Below are 19,107 nucleotides of genomic sequence, written 5' to 3'. Positions count from 1 at the left end.
AATACAGGGTCGATTTTCTCCTCAAATAATCTAATTAAGTGTTGCACAAAATGATGCTTCAAAAAACAATATACTGTCCATGTCCCAGCTTCAAGAACAACTTATTGAGTCGATGCTTAATACAGCCGTTGAAGCCATTTAGGCCAAAGAATATAATGTTAACATGTGCTCAATGTCTGTACCATTCCCAATGTGATCTTTACTAGAATGTGTGAGTTTCACATTATTTTTAAGTCTGATCAAAGCCAATAAAGTATACCATCAGGTTCAGAATTAATGAGACAAAATGACCAGATTACTAAGTAAACATAAAATATATCAAAAGTTTATGGCATTCAAATCTGACATAGATATACACCCATGTAGGCATACGAGAGGTTATTTTTATTTAACATCGTGCACTACATTAAATAGTAAACATATGACGCACATCAGGACATTTTGCTAGTTTGCCACAAAGACGTAAAATATAGGTTTGTTACCATGGAGCATGTAGTTGCCTAGGAGACGGTAACGCCGCCATTGAAACCGCGCAGCATGGCATGTTGGGATACTTTTCTCCCCATCATGGCGGATCAGGTAGTTGGCTAACGTGAACGAGTTAGCATATTCAACGGTTATTTTGTGGTCACATATTGAATGACTGTAGCTATCTTGCATTTTCTACACACGGACCGCATCCACGGGACATAAACTAGGTAATTATATGCAACAGAATCGGGAGATGTGATGAGCGAACGAGCTTGCTTTGTTGAAACAAGTAGCAGCTAACTGTGCTAGCTAGCTAGCTCGTTGAATCGATAGCCGCATGCTACGGAGCTAGCTACGGTGGCTTGCCGCTTAGGCCGCGGCGTGCAGGAAGCATGTTTGGCTTATATGTTGCTCGACTGGTAAACGCGTTAAATAATCTACGTTTCGGGGAATAACAATGTATAGTACAAAGCCATTGATATATTAACCTAAATTATTGAAAGCTAGCTGCAGAGATCTGTGAATGAATGTTAACGAGCAGGGCAGGCCTGGCTGTTATCTAACGTAACGTTTGAATGTGTGCTTGAAACTTTTGTTCCTCTTTTGGTATCTATTGCCCGTGCAGTTCTGATCCTACAACACGCATTCGTTGTTTTCTGTGTAACTGAACGCTGTGACATAATTTGTGGGGTTAACTAAATGTGCTAACTCTACTTGAAATCTTAAGTAACGTGGGCAAACGCATCTTTTGTTGGCTAACGTTAGCTTGAAGTAAAGCGGCAACGTTAGCTAAACGTTTTGGCTACATAACCTCACATGTTGTCTTACAGTTGTAGTATCGTTGTTTTCGAATAAGTGATTTAACTATTGTACAGTGTAAGTAAATTGTTTATGCAAATACATATTTTATGCCATTTTGAGTTGCTAAACTGAGATTCCGCCTTCATATTCAATGTTTATGAGAGACGTTACGGTAACGTAGCCGTGTTTCTCGCGGTTTATGGTTGTACGACAGCAAAGCTAATGCTGGCTTTATTTAAGCTTTACGACTACAGGACGCCTGTCGTTAAGGTACAGATTTGGGGCAAGTTCCTACTTTGACGTTTTACTCGATTTTGAATCTGGTTTTGGTGACCCACTTAGCTATTTACGAACTTTCTTTGCGTTAACAATCCAGCCTCACTGCAGTCGATGCAGGGAATGCAACCTTTGTTGGGTTTTGAGTCCGGTTGTTTGGTCCTAGATAGTTATTCCATTGACTCCATTGTGTTTTTACACCTCCGGCCACGTTTCGGTCAGATGTTAAGGCAGGCATTTTGCCTTTAGTTGCTCACAGAATATTTCTCCCCTGAGGAGAGCTGATGTGTTGTAACTTGGTTGAATCTTTCTAAATTGTGTCACATTACTGGAAACTACCTGAAAAGTATGTTTACAGACTGTCAAATGAAAAGCAATGGGTAATCATCCACTCTGTTATCCTCTCAGTAATTTAGTCAGCTTTCGGCATTTGTGCCGAGACAGACTGTGGGTTTAACTAAGCATTTTGTGTGTTCAGAAACAAGCTGTCTTAGTTTGCATTTTCCAGCTAAACCGTCAAGTTGTTGACATAACAATTAAGTTATTTTGGCTGGACAAAAGTATTTAATTTAAAAAATATATCACAAACCTCACAATACCCGTTAAGGAAGGAGATAAAATGCAACTGTGTTTTTTAGATTTATTTCAGCACAAATTGGAAACCGATCACCTCCAATCCTGAACCTGTAGATATTCTTGGTAGATCCTGATTCCTGCCCTGTTAATTGTTGTCACAGAGGATTCGTAAACAGCAGCAGTCTAAATCTCACCTTCATGAAGTTTATAATGTTCAGTTGTTTTGTTCAAACTGCGTAAGAGAGGTATCAATTCAGCTTCATTTTTGTTCTGGCTTGGCATGGCGTGATCCAGGCCCTGCAAAAACTATTGATATTCATACTAAGATGTTACTTACATTTTACTGTAGCATGGCTATGAAATGCATTCTCTTGTGTTGGTGCTGCACTCTTTGTTGCTTAAGTTAAAATAACTTTGTTTCCCTTGCCAGTGTTGAGTGAGGGAGCAGCACGGCTGTGACGTTAAGAGAGCATTTTACAGAATCGGGCACCAGCACAATGGAGTGTGCAGTGGACATCCCCTCAGGTGAGTGGTGGATAAAACACAAATACATTTTTGTCATTTCAATCTTGTGACATTTAGATTTATTTTACTGCTGGATTCCCCACATCTCAGGGATACAATGTTGGTCTATCATAAATGTCCACACGAATGCTGCCTTTTATTGACATACTCATTTTAAGTGCAGCACTAATGACATGTTCTAAGTTTTCTACATGTCATGGATTTGCCAAATACTTGTGTCATCTGAAATACTTTCTGCCCTGTGCAGGTGAAGAGGAGGCACTTGAGAAAGACGATATGAATGCGAAGGAAGGGACTGAGCCACCTCCCAAGAAAAACAAGAAGCACAGAAAACACAAGAGCAAAAAGAAGAAGAGGAAGAGGAAGGGGGAAAAGGAGAGTAGTTCAGAGTCGGGTGCAGAGTCGGACTTAGAGCAACTGCTGTCTCCAAATCCTGTCAGGACTACCAGAGCCAGGTCAGAAGACATTTTTATTTAAATACATTGTGTACACTAAATGTACTGTCAACTGTGACATGGCAGCTGTGTATATGATATGTTAACAAATAAGTTATGTGATAGTAAAAGCGCATCTCTTTTCAATGTGTTACACATAGATGTATTGTCAATATTTCATATCTTTAGGTGTTCAGAGTTCATATTCACGCTGCGGCCACATTTTTTGAACAGAGATGCACCGATTGCAATTTTCTTGGCAGATTCAGATTTTTTTCAAAAGTCTGGCTTGCCGATTCCAATATTAGCTGATTCTCATTTTCTTTCTAAGAACGATCATTGACAGACTTCCTGTTTTTTCTTTTTTCTTTTTTTTTTGCACCATTGTCCACGAAAATTAATTGTAACGGCCCTGAAGTTATTGTGAACCGTCACAAATCCTACATGTTACCCTTTCACTTTGTTCTTGTCATCTTTAGTGGTTATTTGCATAAAAAACACACAATACAAATAATGAATGAATTAATTAAATTAGGAAATAAAGGATTGTTTTATTTAATTACTTTCTTTGATTGAAAAAGATTTTGGCATTGGAAGTTTTAATTGTATTTTATCAGCTGCATAGAGCTAGTATTAGAAGTTAAAGAGGTCATAATTACCTCCAAGATCTATTTTATATTTCTGTGAAAACATCTCCATCAAGCAACTGTATTTATTCAAGTTACTCACCATAAACACATTTTTACAAAATAACAAATCATCATGATAGCGTTATAATTTACTCAGGTTTACTGATTAGAGCTTGACCGTACCATTATGCAAGTCAGTGCAAGCTCCTTCAATATTAGCCGTTAGCTTCATTATACGCAGAACTGAACTAGGGAGAGACCCCGGACTGTCAGCACGGTCCCTAGTGAGAGGCACTAGGGACCAATCAACATTTTGACACCGATGTAATTGTCTAGAGAATATGGTTTGAAATCCAAATATTCTGTGTTATCAAGGGAGATTTGTCTGAGAAAAGCCACCAGTCCAACTAAAAGGAAGATTTGTACCTTACCCAAAGTGAGAAGATGTCCTAATTGTGTTTTGTTTGTATTGGGAACTTAAGTTTTACACAGAAACAAATAAAAAACGCAATGTCTCCTTTTCTCGGTGTTGTTAGTGCCAGACTAGCAGGAACTGGAGAACAAGCTGGGCTGAAGGAGGAGGGGAAAAGGGATGCAATTACAGGTAGGAGATGCTCACACACAAGCATGATTAATATTTTCTTTTAAAGTAATGGCTTATTTCCTGTTATTTGTTACTTTTTAAATCGTCACTTCGCCTCTCAGATCGAGCTGATGTGGAGGGAGATGCAAAATCCAAAAAACACAGAAGACACGCTGCCAAGAAGAAGAAAAAGAAGAAGAAGAAGGACGGAAAGAAATCCCCATCTCGCTCCCCATCTGAAAGCAGCTCAGCTTCAGGCTCTGAGTCTGAAGGTGAAGGGTTGAAAGTGGCTGGTGATGGAAAATACTCTCCCGCTGCAGCATCCGACCTGCAAGAACCAGTGTCGAAACTAGTTTCAAAAAGCAAACGAGGAGAAAAGTCTGAATTGCTTGGAGTGAAGAAAAAGGAGATATCGGATATGGATGTGTCTCCATCTGGAGCGAAGGGCAGCAATACCAATCAAACAGAAAAGGATATTCGATCGCCCTCTGCGGGCCAGGATGCGATAACAGCGACGGCAACAGTTAAGACAGAGGGTGGTCATGAGGGTGCATTCAGCCATGCCCAGGAACTCCCTGACATCATCCCTAAACAGGAAGGTGCTACCCCGAGAGAGGAATCAGGTCTGAAAGATCAGTCCAATTGCAGGTCTCCATCCCCTTCCGGGGGCCTAGACATGAAGAGGTCTGGTTCAAGTCATAGTCGTTCACCAACACCTAGTCCTACTAGGGAGCAGCCTGGGCCACCAGCAGCAGCAACGAAAGAACGGTCAAGAACCCATTCCAGGTCAACCTCTAAAGAAAAACGGTCTGTAACACCTCTAAAAAGTCGGCAGCTATCCCGCTCTCAGTCCCCTAAATCTAAGAGGAAGTCACTCTCCCAGTCCCCAAAGTCCTTCAAGAGAGATATCTGTCAGTCCCGGTCCACCTCTCGCTCCCTCACCCCCAAGAAGAAGGTGTCAAAGTCTCAGAGGAAGTCCAAGTCTCCTAAACGTCGGAGGAGTTCATTGTCCGTTTCTCCGAAGCGCCGCAGAAGTTCCCACTCTCCTAAAAGAAAGTTCTCGCGATCCCCTAAACGCGGCGGGCGCAGGTCTCCCTCTCTGTCTCGGTCTCCGAGGAGAAGTCGAAGGCACTCCAGGGCCCGCTCCCCTAGGCGAGGTGGTGCAGTTGGCAGGCGTTCACGGTCACGTTCTGTCAATAGAAAGCGCCGCTCCAGCTCTAGATCAAGACGTCCCGTTCGTCGCTCCAGGTCGCCGGCAAGACGCGCAGGAGGTAGGCGCTCCAGGAGTCGATCTGTGTCTCGGCATAGGAAGTCACCACCGGCCAGATCCCGCCGCTCCCGCTCTCGGTCGCTTCGCAAGAGAGGGCGTACTCGGTCACGTTCTGTTGTTGTCCTTAAGCGCAACCGGCACTCCAAATCCAAGAGTCCCCGCAAACAGACCAAATCTAGAACCCCTCCCCCCCGCCGGCGCTCCCGTTCCCCCGGCAGGAAAAATCGTTCACCGCCGAGGTCTGGCAAACGCTCCAAATCTCGCTCGTTGTCTCAAAGGCTTCGGTCAAAGTCCCAATCACCGATACCTGTCAAGAAGAGGTCCGAATCTCCGAGGAGTGGAAGACGGTCAAAGTCTAAATCCGTTTCGGCGGCCGTGAACAGATCTAGATCCGGGTCGGAGTCGAGTGATGGGCAGTCGGACAACTCCTCCCCAGCCAGATCCACATCTTCCTCTCCTGTTAAAGAGATCAAGCCGTCTTCCCCTGAGGCAGAGACTGCTGTGGAAAGCGGAGGATTTTCATCTACAGCAGGTCAGCATTTCTTCTTTTTTTTTATAGTGAAGTGTAAATGTAAATTACAAAAACTTAAAATGTATTTTGTTAAACCTTTTGTATCTACCCAGTTACCAAGAGTTGTCAGCCTTGTGAAGTCAAAATCTATTTGATGAGTAACATTGACATGAGTGTAATATTACAACTCGTATATATTAACCTTACTTATCATCAAATCCCAGTTTCAAGTTACCGTCCACCCCTCAGGCCTCCAATACCATCACAATGGTGGAACATTATCTTGCTCCTTGTTTGCTCTTTTTAACAAACAGTCCATTTTTATTGTTGAATACTTGTAGTAACAGAGTTTAAAAGTATAGACCCCATAAAGTAGGCGCTAAAATCCCCCGTCATTTGTGTAACTGTTGCAGCGACATGACATAACCTGTCTTAACGTACCATGCAGGTGCTTGGAAACCTGTGCCTGCAGCAGCTGTCCCCAGCCCCCAAGCTGGGAGCTCCTCAGATACGTTGCCAGACCAGCCTCAGGCGCCTTCTCCCAACCACGACAAGGAACAGCAGGAGTGTGTCAGCTCAGCCAATGAGCAAGATGTTTCCAGGTCCAGATCTGGTTCCAGAGAGCCCGCCGCTGCCCCAGATCGGTCCGAGCTTTCGGACGGATCGGACGAAGGAGAGGATTCTACCTCTCCAGTTAAGCAGCTGTCAAAGTCCTGCTCGCCTACGGATCGAAGGAAACCGTCCCGCTCAACTTCTCCACCTCGACGATCAACATCCAAGTCTGCATCCCGAAGGAAGCCGTCAAGGTTTGTAGAGTGTTAGTGTGTGTATGTACCCATCCCACGTCACAAATCAGGTTTCTGTGGGTCCTAAAAGACATCAAAGTTGATTTTCTGTAAGGTCTTCAAAGGTATTGAATATGAAAGACCTCGTGAAACAGGAACTTGTAAGGCATCTGAACACCAGACCTAATGCTGACCTCATTTAGAAGTCGGTGTTGTGCATCAGTAGTGGTGTAACTCACTGTGATATGTAACGTTCCCCCTCGCTGTTCGGCATGCATGTGAACTGCTAATAAATTGTGCAGTTCAACATCATAGAGTGAAATAAAGTTTTACGCCCAATATTCATCAAAAATATGCGATCAGGAGTTCAACATTAATGCTTTCTAGTCGCCGATCCCTGATAATGCTGCATTATGAACAACGCATCTGTGTTGATTGAAGTCGAAAGAAGGGGTGAGCTAGTAATGCTAACAGCTGATGTACGTAGGTTCCATTCAGTGACCGTATGATGCGTTCTGGCTCTGTTCAGTAAAAATTGATATTGGACAAATTTAAATTAGTAAGTTATCATGATGTGCTAAAATGTATTCTTGTTAAATGTAGTTTTTTGCAAGACGGCTGAATAAATATATTAGTTTGAAGATGTTTTTACAGCAGAATGATGACCTGTTTAACATCCTAACAATAGCTCTAAGCAGCTTATGAGTAAAACTGCGAATTAAAGATTTTTTTTCATCAATAAAAATACATCTTTGATGACCAAATCATCAATACTCTGTGAGTTTTTATGATCCCTTGCACCCCTTTTCATCAGTCTTATCATTCACCCTTTCTCAGGTCCAAGTCTCCCATGAGGAAAAGGGATTCCGTCTCTCCACCGGAAAGGAAGAAACGACGGTCTAAATCTCGAAGTCCTGCCCGGCGGAAGAAGTCACGCTCCCCTGCAAGGCGTAAGAGGTCACACTCCAAGTCCCGGACCAGAAACCGCCGATCCAAGTCCCGCTCTCCTCCAACCCGAAAGAGACGATCCCGCTCACCCAATCTCCGCGGGAGGAGGAGGTCCAAGTCCGCAGACAGGAGCAAGCGATCCAAGAGCCGCTCCACCGGCCGCAGAAAACGATCGGTAGACAGAAGCAGGCGATCGAGGTCCCGCTCTACTGACCGCAGACGCAGGTCTAGGTCAAGGGGTCGAGGGAGGCGCCCGGTGTTTCGCAGTCGTTCGTTCGATAGGCGGGACAGGTGGAAAAGAGAACCCAGCCACTCTCCAGTTCTCATCCTCCGCAAGCAGCGCCGCTCAGGGTCCCGGACACGACGCAGCACCAGCAAGACTCCTCCACGCCTCACCGAACTGGGTAAACTATTTTGATAGGAACTAAGGACACACATCATGAACATTGTCTGTTTTACACTGCTCGTATGCTTAATCTCGCCCTTTTCCCCTCTATGCCCTGTTGTTGCATTACCCCTCCCTCTCTTTCTTCAGATAAAGACCAGTTGCTGGAGATAGCCAAAGCTAACGCCGCTGCAATGTGTGCTAAGGCGGGGGTGCCCATTCCTGAGAGTCTTCGACCGAAAGCCATCCTCCAGCTCCCTCTACCCACTCCCTCTCCTACTCCTCTCTCCTTACCGCTGCCGTTACCTCTCCCAATGGGCATGGGCATGGGGATGGGCATGGGCATGGGGATGGGGATGGGGATGCCCAATATGGGTCAGATGGGGATGTCCAATATTCCAGGAATGCCCACCATGTCAAACATCACCATGAGTGCCGCTATGGCAAGTATGACAGCGGCTACTATGACCGCTGCCTTGACCAACATGGGTGCCCTGGCGGCCATGCCTCCCCTTGCCCCGCTTCCCACCATCACGAACAAGCCTCCGCCGTGTCTCGCTCCCCCAACGCCAACCCTCAACCTGGACCACATCGAGGAAGCCAAGAGGAAGGTCACTCAGCAAGCTAACATACACACCATAAAGGAGCTCACTGAGGTAAACGGGGAACTGCGTTCATGTGCATTTGTGTTTGAGAGAGATTGTACTGGAACAAGAACAATGTGCACGTGTTTGATAGTAACGGTGTTGAATCAAAGCCTGTGGAAGACTGTGCCAACGCAAAGTAACTGATTTGTTTGTTTCTGTGCTTTTGTAGAAGTGTAAGATGATTGCAAACAGCAAGGAGGAGATGGCCATCGCTAAACCCCACGTCTCAGATGATGAAAGCTAAAATCGCCACGCTGTCACGGTAAGATTTCCAATCTTTATTCTTTTATTTTTGTAAGTCTGTGTTCTTGTCTTTATGTTAGTGTTTCAATTTTCCCTCACTGTGATGTTCCCCTGCATATTAAATGAAACCTGATGTTTCTGTAGATGGTGAACAAACTGACCTTTTCTCTCTCTTTGTCTGTACACAGCCAATCCCCTCAAAGGACTAAAGGAAAACATAACCAACGCTTTACAGGAGGACCTACCTTCCCACAGTTCCCTTCGGCAGCCAGATGACCCGACTGAGCCTCATTAACCGCCGCCACCAAGAAGAAGAAGAGTATCCAAGTTGTCACAATCAGACATACAGGCACCAGCCACTGCCCCACCCAGCTCCCCAGTTTGTTTCTGTCTGTGTGAGAGAGAGAGAGAGAGAGACAGACTGGCAGACTGTCAACTGTGATACCACTGAGTAAACTGGACACACTAACATGTGTGCACAGTTGTATGACTGAATAGTGAGTGTGAGGCTGTCGTGTGTGTGTGTGTATATTTAGTGACTTTCACCACCTCAATGTTGCTGCTCATTTAAGCGGTCACTGACTAAAGAGGAAACGAACCAAACTAACTAGTGGCGCAAGTGTTTTTGTAAAAGATTAGTTTCTCTAAATTTGTTTTACTTTTGTGCTTTCTAAAAGAATTGTGTTAAGTGGCGACTTCTTCCTTGTTCTTCCGTATTCCCCTTGGTTCTCTCTAGTCCCCGGTTTTATAAACGAATAACGCAGACAGCGTTTTGGTCGACACTCTCGTGCGATTTGTTCTCAAAAGCCTGCGTGTCCAGAGCAGGAGAGTGACCACATGTGAATCCTGGAACAGGGTACCAGATCTGATTCCTATTATTATGGTGTATTGGCAGCAAAAAGAAGTTGGCTGTGACAAAACAAAGCGTGACTAATTCAGTTGGCACTGCCCTGGGTGTGATTTTCGTTCCCTCTATTTTAGACGACGCCAACTTAATCTAGACTATCCTGGTCTTTCATTTGGGCTTTGTTGGGATTTTTACCAACTTGGAAACATGTTTGCTGGAGATTTGAATGGACATTTCATCCTTTAACACCAACATCCTAACATGCAGTGTTGACCAACAGAGCAGAACCTTCCATAATACCTATAATCCCACATTCAGGACTAGGATTTGATTGGACCTTCAGCTTTAGCTGAATCAGTTTAACTATTTTTTACACTGTAAATGTTAATTACTATTAATTTCTAATTCATTGTGACATTATAAACGATAGGTATTTAAAAAAAAAAAAAAATGCGCTTTAGATATGGTTTTGCCTTTCTGTTGCAGTTTTCATTATTAAAACACAATTTATATCGTTGACTTTTATAGAGGCGCACACGGAGAACATCGCTCATGATGTGCTCGCCGTGATAAATGGCTTCTAGTGGTTGTAGAGTTGAATGAACAAAGTTGAGCATGTAGGTTTTGTGTATTAGACAATCGGTTTCTTGGTCTTAAGATGCTTTTCTTAAAGAAGCAATAAGCACATTACATTTACACATCTTGCAGCATTGTATTCAGGTGGCAAATAGGAGAGAATTATTACGATAACTGCAAACATGAAAACCCCAACAAGCCCTTTTTCATTTATTCCATTGACGCGTTTGATATCTGCTTCCCCTGTAAGTGTTTCTCTGGCCCCGCGTAGGTGTTCTGTGTGAGCTGCATGTGGGTGAACGGGGTCCAATGCTGAATCCCATTGGATAAGTGAAAAACAAAAATGTACTTGGTGCTTTTGGGGAGAACTCACAGGGGTGAGGTTTTTAAGGAATCTTGTGCTCATAACTCATTTATTTTCATTGGAGAGAGGAATAACTCTGGATCCATCTTTCTTTGTCGACATCCCACACCCGGGGCTGTAGAAGATGATCTGTTATGGTTTTGTCAAACTGTAACTATACTGACTGTACCAAAAGCGTAGTTGAACTGTGGAATTGATTCCCTGAGGTAATCTTTAGCTATTTTAATGACAGAAAAAAAAAGAACATCAATTTTAGGATTCTTTATTCTTTTTTTTGGGGGGGGGGGGCTCATTTGAATATGACATTGCCTGCTTTGTACATAAATGTGATGATTATTAAAACCCTCAATGATCTGTATGTTCTTGTGCTCTTGTGTGCTGTGGTCACTGTAGGCAGGCTTATAGTGTATTACATCACATTTACCACCACATCATCAGACCATCAAAATAAATCAATGCAGCATCGTTTAGATTTGAATTGGTGCATCACGTTAGAATATCGATCTGTGTAATTGCATGATTCAAAGCCAAGATGTGTATCAAACTCAAATTCTACAAATATAATTTTGGTAAAAGACTGGATTGTTGATCAGACCCCACTGACTTATAATTGCTGTTTCTAATACTGAGATGACGGCGCAAACGTCCAGTGAAGTGAGATTGTTGAGCAGTGAGTGACCAGCTTTCAGATCTAGAACCAAAACCTTCACAGCAGACATGGAGCCCAGCAGCGGAACCTGACTGTACAAGTGACTGATTTGTAAGACTGACTGCATGCTTGTGTGTGTGCAGTTTGTGTGTTTCCCTGTGAGAGAAAGATAAGTACGAGTACAGGTTTTTGTGTTTTAAGGGTGCTCATGATGATCAGGGTGATCATTTCCTGTGTGCTTGGATAATTAAAATGTCCTTTCAGAAAATGTTCCAGGCTACAAAACACCTGCAGTTATGAAACCCTCCTACAAGTGGTGCACTTTCTCTTTGTTTCGGCGGTTATTGAGGAGGGCAGAGACTTAAAGGAACTGTGTACGCTCTCTATCAACAAAAAGGCCTTAAACACTATTATGTAAAGCTCAGATAGTGAAGGATCAATGGTGAGGTACGTTAAGGATAAGGGCTTTCAACACTTTATTTTCAGTTTAAAAGTTGTCTGATTTACTCAGATAAAGAAGAGACCCAGAGCAGTCTTCATGAAGAAAGCTTAAAATGCTTTAATCTGTGGAATAGCACACTGACTTGGATAAAAAGTTTCAAAACCTCCAGAGTTAAGTCAATGTTTTCTGAAAGTCTTTGGTTGATATGGAATATTATGTACGATTAGTAGGAGAATGCATGCTGTCCTGCATGTCTCCTGCTGTGCATGCTTGAAGCACAAGTAGGTTTACCTTAAAATGAATAAAAAGTTATCTTGTACTGTAGTATTATAGAGAAAAGTAAGGGGCTGTATATGTTATTGGGGTAGGGAGGGGGGTTGAATATAGTGTAAATTAAAGTTAAAGAAGTTTAGAAATCTTTTTGATGTAACTATTAGATTTTTTTCATACATTAAATATAAATCCAGGATGAGGAAAAATGTAATGACCTTTCCTGCTCTCTGAAAACAAAACAAAACAGCAACCAATGTCTTACCGGTAATTAGAAATGCAGAGCCAGTATTTTAATTCCGCTCTGTTTTCAGTATTATTTTCTTAATTACTATGTTAAGGTTAGTAATCTGCATCAACTGCAGTCTCTGAAAGAGCAACTGTACACATCTGTACACATTCTCAGCCAATAATCCTCATTTCATTTGTGGACTGCAATTACATTACATCACTAATTACAGTTAAAGGCCTTCCTGTCATTGTCTGCATGTTTGCTTGTTTACACACACGCACACACACACACACACACACACACACACACACACACACACACACACACACACACACACACACACAGTCCCGTTAGCATGGATATGGCTAGCATGCTGAAGCTATGAGTCATTGGATTTAGCAGATCAATGGCTGTGGATCGATGGATGGCTGAGTTGTGACTTTGACTGTACTTGTCGCTTCATTGTACTGTCAAAACTGTGGCGCACATGTTGCATACATGCATACATATTTCATGTGGCCAGTGGATCTTAATTTATTGTCAGCCCAATAAAATATTCATGCAAACTGTCTAAAAATTAAATTTGAAAATTTTCTTTTCATTTTCCATTTCAGATTGAGAATTTAAATATAAGATAACACATTTGCAAAGGATATTGAAATGTTCCGGAGAACCTCGTCAAAGACAACTCCTAATTCATGGTTAGTAAAATTCATGCCAGCTTAAATGCTCTGTAACGCTTTGCAATAAGAAGAAGATACACGACATCTTAGAACTTGCTCATTTTAATGTGATTGTGCCATATGTGGCTCAGATCTTTTTGTATTGAGGAGCAGACTTGATTTTTCAACGAGTGCACGGGTCATTTGAGACGGCTGATGTCATCTTGGTCTGAAACGTCAGACAGAAGCGATTCTACGGAAAGGTTTCCCATCTGAACTTTACTTGACGCAACACTTCTTGAGAAAATGAACAAAAACAACCCATCTACCCATAAAAAGAGCAAACAGTCAAGTATCAAAGCAAAAGATTGCCCCGTTGTGTGGCAGAGACAAGTTTCCTTGCATTTGTATTAGAATATGTGTGCGATGTGTGTCTAATTTCATATCAACTTTACAAATTGAATGCTGAAATGTGACTTCTTGTCATCTTAGCTGGACTTGGGTCATCAAACACCGTTCACACGGGCGGAGGACATGCTGGCCACTGTCGCAGAGTTGACCTACGAGGTCAGCCACAGAGACGGATGCCTCCTGACTTCAGCAAGCATTGGTGTGAATGATGAGAACATCGAGGTCGTACATTATAGTTTGTGTGTGTGTGTGTGTGTGAGTGTGTGTGTGTGTGTGAGTGTGTGTGTCTGGCTCAATCGACTAAAAGTGATTCATTTCTAGAGAGTGTGTGAGTCAGAGATCATAGTGTGTGTGTGTTTGTGTAAGGTTGTGTATTTTTCTTGCATTCAACAAACACAGCAGAAATGTACATTAGTTCCAGTCCATTGCTCGAGAATGAGAGCAGAGGTAGTGCTCTGTGTGTGTGTGAGTGTGTGTGTGTGTGTGTGTGTGTGTATGTGTTGTTTGCCACAGGATTTGAGGGAGTACCCATGATGACGTCCACAAAGATCAAGGTAGATCAAGGTTAATATGTGTGTGTGTGTGTGTGTGTACATTAGCTGCAGGGAAGGAAAGTTCCTCTTGTGTCTACACTGATTAACTTAGCATGTGTTTGAACGTCAACGGTGAGACTCGCTGCTGAAACCTGGTAACACGCTCAAATCTAATCTGGGCGGCAAAGTCATATATTCTTCATGTGCATTCCATAAAATCTATCGTAACCTTAAATAATCAGGTTTTAGTGAGATAATTGAACTACCCTGAGAGTTATAAATGTGTGTTTGTGTATGTGTATGTCAGTGATCGCACTTGAGAACCTAACCCGACTGCCGAGACGTGTGCATTACCGAGTCATGGGCGTTCCAGTCCATCGCCCATGTTAGGGCTCACGGTGAGAATATCAGGAGTGTGTGGCAGTCACAAAGTGATGTAAGGTCATGATACAGCAAGGTAGACTGGTTCAGCAGTGTGCATGTGTGTGTGTGTGTGTGTGTGTGTGTGTGTGTGTGTGTGTGTGTGTGCTTGGCACTTGTGTGGTAGCAATATCTGGTTCGTCGCTGACTCAAACAACAAAAGCATCAAGGTAGACGGGTGTTGGGGTTTGTATGTGTGTGTTTAAGCGTGCATTCTGCTTCATGTGGAACGACGTAATGTTTCAGTGGCTGCCATTTCATGTTGGTGCTTTGACAGTTACCTGCACGCGTTTCCTTCCCACAACTAGAATATCCATGTGTTACACACACAAAACAGAATGGCAAATTAAAAAAACAGCTCTATTATTGCATTCGTTAGATATTTAGGTCAAGGAAAAGTTTGCATGCAATATTGAACAATGCAAGAGTAAACGCCACATGGGGAACTCTTCTGTCTGTGATTGAAATATCTAGGTTTCACATCTTACCCACCTGCAACAGGCTAATCAAATATTGAAATCTGCAACTGGCTGATGAAATATTCATACATGCCACAGGGCTGTAAGGTACTCACATTAGTAGGTTGAGATCACAAGTTCTATTCCTGGACAAACTGGTGTAATCTTTAAATATAAACATGATCCTCATTCATAAATCACTCCCTACAATGCGCCTTCTTTTTTTATAAGATTATGTTTGTTTGTCTTTTCATCAAAAGAGAGGATCCATTTCTATGCTTTCAGTTGAGAAATGTTTGCCAGTGTATTGATCATCTTCATTTCCAAAAGATGTATGGCAATGGCAACAATGAAAGACACAGGAAACATGTAGAAGGGAGATACAAAGAAGATGAGAAAGACAGAGGATGAGACGTCTAATGAGTCAGATTTAATGAATCCACGGTGACTTCGCATGCTGACTACTTGCACGTTCTATTCATCCCAGCCGTTTAAACGTGAACTGGATGACTCTTGAGAGAGTTCTTCGGTATGCAGTTCCAGTTAAAGTCACATCTTAATCGTTTACAGGTGTAAGCCAGAAAGCACCCGTAACTGCCTTTGGGTGTCTTGTTTGTTGCTGTCTGAAAACAACATGGACCGCATGCATATTGTTCTCGTGATGTTACAAGAACACAGTTGTTGGCAAAGGTATTGAAGTGTTTTCTTCGAGCAGCAGAAACGACACATGTCTCTTCACTGTCAGGCGCTTCTCTCAACGGACCGCACGTAGCACATTTCATTCATGCAAGGTGTTAAACGCTGACTCACTTCCAGCGACAGCAACAAACATTTTCACACTGCTGCACACATTTCACACATTTTTATACAGCTCTTGTAAAGTGAACTCACTATTCCCTGACAATGCAAGACAGACAAGAAATGCATTTTTGTTTTTTTTGCCCGCTGCAGCATGCATTAATTATGGCTTCCATGCAAAAAATAGATTAGATCTGCAACTTCATAGAGTCGCTGAGGCCGTTGTGGAGTTCATGCACATGACTCCAGTCCAATTCAATGGAGCCCACAATCTCCCACACCAACCTGAGAAATTAAAATCAGGCAATTTACGACATTATGACCCTCGTTTTAGTTGCTTATAGATGGATATTACATCCCTTATCAGAAGGTGATCAGGTCCGTTCTGCTGAGACGCTGGACTTTCATTTAACATCTGAAACATTGGGAAATCTGCAGCTTTAATGATTTTTACTCTTACAGTTTGTTCTCTGTAAAGATTTACTCTTGCATTTTGTTTATTTAAGTATGTGCTGTATCAACTATCAAACACAATGCAGTGCATTGCTGTTTCTACTATGTCACAGCTTCACACAAAGAACAGCTCCTATGCCGATTTTCAGTCTGTCGCTGTTTCCAGCAACATTGTGCTGTATTACAGAGAGGACAGGAAGTCTGATGTGGCATTGTTTTGGTTATTTTTTCTATTTTCCTGCAGGACATGTTTGACTTTGAGAATCCATGCGGCTGTCTGTTGGCTTGTCCCCTGTTGTCTCTTAGTTTGCCACGATTGAATGCTTGTTGTACGACAGCACTGACCCGTGTTTGTTCTCTAGATACAAACTCACAGTGAGTCTTATCTCCTTTACGACCAATTGCCAGAAAAATGATGGCATTTCCATTGGGTATTTCCATGCAATAGACCAGACCAAATACCTCTCTGTGGCCAAAGTATCTCTAAATCCACAGGGAGGCGTTTGTAAATATGTCCTCTGATGTGGAGCATCTTCTTTTGTCAATGGGTGTTTCCACAAGTTAATACATTCAGTCCTAGGCTTTTAATTTGAGAGCTGTGGTCTGTATCTGTGGAAAGAGAGCTTTGCTTTAGAGCAGGGGTCTCAAACTACCCGGCCCGCCACGTCATTTTATGTGGCCCGCGAATCCGCCAACACACAAAAAGTTAGAATTGATAATAAAAATATCCCCATAGTCGAAATTATGAGATAGAAAGTCGAAGTTATGAGATAGAAAGTCATAACTATGATAGAAAGTCATAATTCCGAGATAGAAAGTCAAAACTATGATAGAAAGACATGATGATGAGATACTTAAACATAGAAGCAGCTCTTTGGCTGGTTACTGTGCATTTGACATGGAAATGTATTGCGAGTACATTGAAGACTACTTCAAACGTGGCTTTAAAACACATGAAATACTTCATGTGGGATTGTGCAAATGCACCCTTGAAAGGATTTTAAGCTTTGAACAAAGTTATTGTAATAACTTGTGTTTGATATTTGTCTTTGCTATTTTCTTTAATAGTTTGATCTTTGATAGAGTAAAGTGAGTTTCTTAACCCTAAATTAAAAGGATTTAAGTTATAATAACAGAAATGTGCTTAAATATATGTTTACATTATATAACTGCATGTACAATATTTTAACACTTGAATAAACAATAATCAAATGCAGAGACAGTTATTTACCAACATGTTAGGAGTAGTTACATTTACACAGTCTTACATTTACAACCGGCCCTTTGAGGCCGACCGTGATGCTGATGTGGCCCGGAGTGAAGATGAGTTTGAGACCCTTGCTTTAGAGGCTGTTATCGACCTTCTTTGCCCCTAAAGTGTTGTTCTTATTCGTCAACTGACAAACAATCTGTGGCAAATGGACTCAGTGGGGTGCAGCACAAATGGAGTACTAGCAGGAATTATTTGCCTCTCATTTTGAATTGAGCTGTTTCTGCTTTGTATTCACCATATCCTCCTCTGCATCTTCTTATCTTTCTTTCTTTCACACTTGAGTATCTGCAGGCTGCTCCTCTCTTTCTCAGTTCAGTTTCATTCCAAGATGCTTTATTGGTATGAATGCGGATGATACATTATTGCCCAAGCTGCACTATTGAATTCATTTTCATATGAAAAACACAGATAAATAGCCACAAGAAGACAGATATTTCAAACACTGAAGCAGCGTTTCTCCCTCATCAAATTCTGAGCTGAACTATGCTGCTTTCTACCGTTCCACTTCAGGAGTTGCTAGGTTACCACAAGCATATGACACTCCTTTGTCCCATAATATTACACTGCTGTGTTCTATTCATCGACATTTTATGAACTGTTCTGTTTATGTTTTCCTGCATTTCTCAGAGTACCACTTTACAGTGTAACTGGACTTTATGCATTCAATTATAGGCTATACTACATCAATACGTCCACTTACTAGCCCGTCTAGACTAAAGCCGTTACTGACCTGAGATAGTACTTTTATATTAATTGTCTCATCTTCTTGTTAAGACCAACAAGTCCTAATACATGCATGACAAAATAGATTGTTTGCTGACTGATAAGAGTGTTTTCTGATCTGCTACTGAAGCCACTTTGCTATTGTTGGAGAAAGATCACCGTAATGGGATCTCCACCGACAGCAGCAGCCCCTCCTAGGTTCATTACAACCATTTCATTTGCTTCTTCTATCTATTTCCCATTATAATAATCCATGGAAGGAGGACAACATCTTTCCAGTTATGCTCATCAGCCTGTTAAGGGAATGTGCTGCCGCCGCACAGGTCATAGTTCACTTGGGTCAGTGACTTCATGAATGAGGGAAATAAGCACAGACTTTAGTCAGATTTCATTATTTCCCCAGCAGCTGCTTTTGATGATTAATGTAGCTATAACAAAAATGTTCTTCCTAATGGGCCAAGCAATGAGAGTATGAAGAACATAAGTGGTGGACTATTTCTAAAATGTCTTATTTATTGTGTGAATGTATTATTTTCAAGCAAGTACACTGTATAACTAAATAACTGACACCATCTCAGGGTACAACTGCATTGTTATCATTAGAAGTGTGACCATAGAATATTTTATTCCAATGCTCCTGTAAAAACTGTATTCTCTGTGTGTATATAGGTATGAGCACATGTTTGCAGAAGAACAAGACATCCAACATGCAACATGCCATTAGATTACATGCACATACATATTGTATACGTTAAATCTGGGCTCTGTGTAATCATGTCTTCACTTGTGTTTGTGTGTGTGTGTGTGTGTGAAGATGTGTGTGTGTGTGTGAGAGTTGGAAGGCAAGGCGTGCTGTCGAAAAGAGGTTGCCGTAGAGACATCAGAGGGTTTAGATAGAGGCAGTGCTCATAG

The 19,107-nt window shown here is 42.1% G+C and overlaps 1 protein-coding gene across 1 annotated transcript; it reads left to right on the top strand.

Moving 5' to 3' along the window:
* Window positions 1–564: 564 nt before the first annotated feature.
* Window positions 565–11,178, top strand: sona (SON DNA and RNA binding protein a). The gene is made up of 10 exons (XM_079276727.1): window positions 565–698; window positions 2,555–2,649; window positions 2,897–3,104; window positions 4,249–4,316; window positions 4,418–6,097; window positions 6,525–6,882; window positions 7,699–8,213; window positions 8,345–8,850; window positions 9,011–9,103; window positions 9,273–11,178. Exons 2-9 carry the CDS (start codon window positions 2,622–2,624, stop codon window positions 9,083–9,085), a joined length of 3,438 nt encoding a protein of 1,145 aa, XP_079132853.1. The 5' UTR covers window positions 565–698; window positions 2,555–2,621; the 3' UTR covers window positions 9,086–9,103; window positions 9,273–11,178.
* The last annotated feature ends 7,929 nt before the right edge of the window (window positions 11,179–19,107 follow it).

Source organism: Melanostigma gelatinosum (assembly GCF_949748355.1).
Source record: "Melanostigma gelatinosum genome assembly, chromosome: 10".
In the NCBI taxonomy this organism is placed as follows: domain Eukaryota; kingdom Metazoa; phylum Chordata; class Actinopteri; order Perciformes; family Zoarcidae; genus Melanostigma; species Melanostigma gelatinosum.
This window is presented reverse-complemented; position numbering and strand designations above follow the sequence as displayed.

Excerpts from the sequence above, each read along its gene's own strand:
- sona (XM_079276727.1), top strand. The coding sequence starts at position 2,622 with ATGGAGTGTGCAGTGGACATCCCCTCAG. Across the intron at positions 6,883-7,698 it reads TCCCGAAGGAAGCCGTCAAG|GTCCAAGTCTCCCATGAGGA; the intron begins GTTTGTAGAGTG and ends ACCCTTTCTCAG. Across the intron at positions 8,851-9,010 it reads CCATAAAGGAGCTCACTGAG|AAGTGTAAGATGATTGCAAA; the intron begins GTAAACGGGGAA and ends GTGCTTTTGTAG.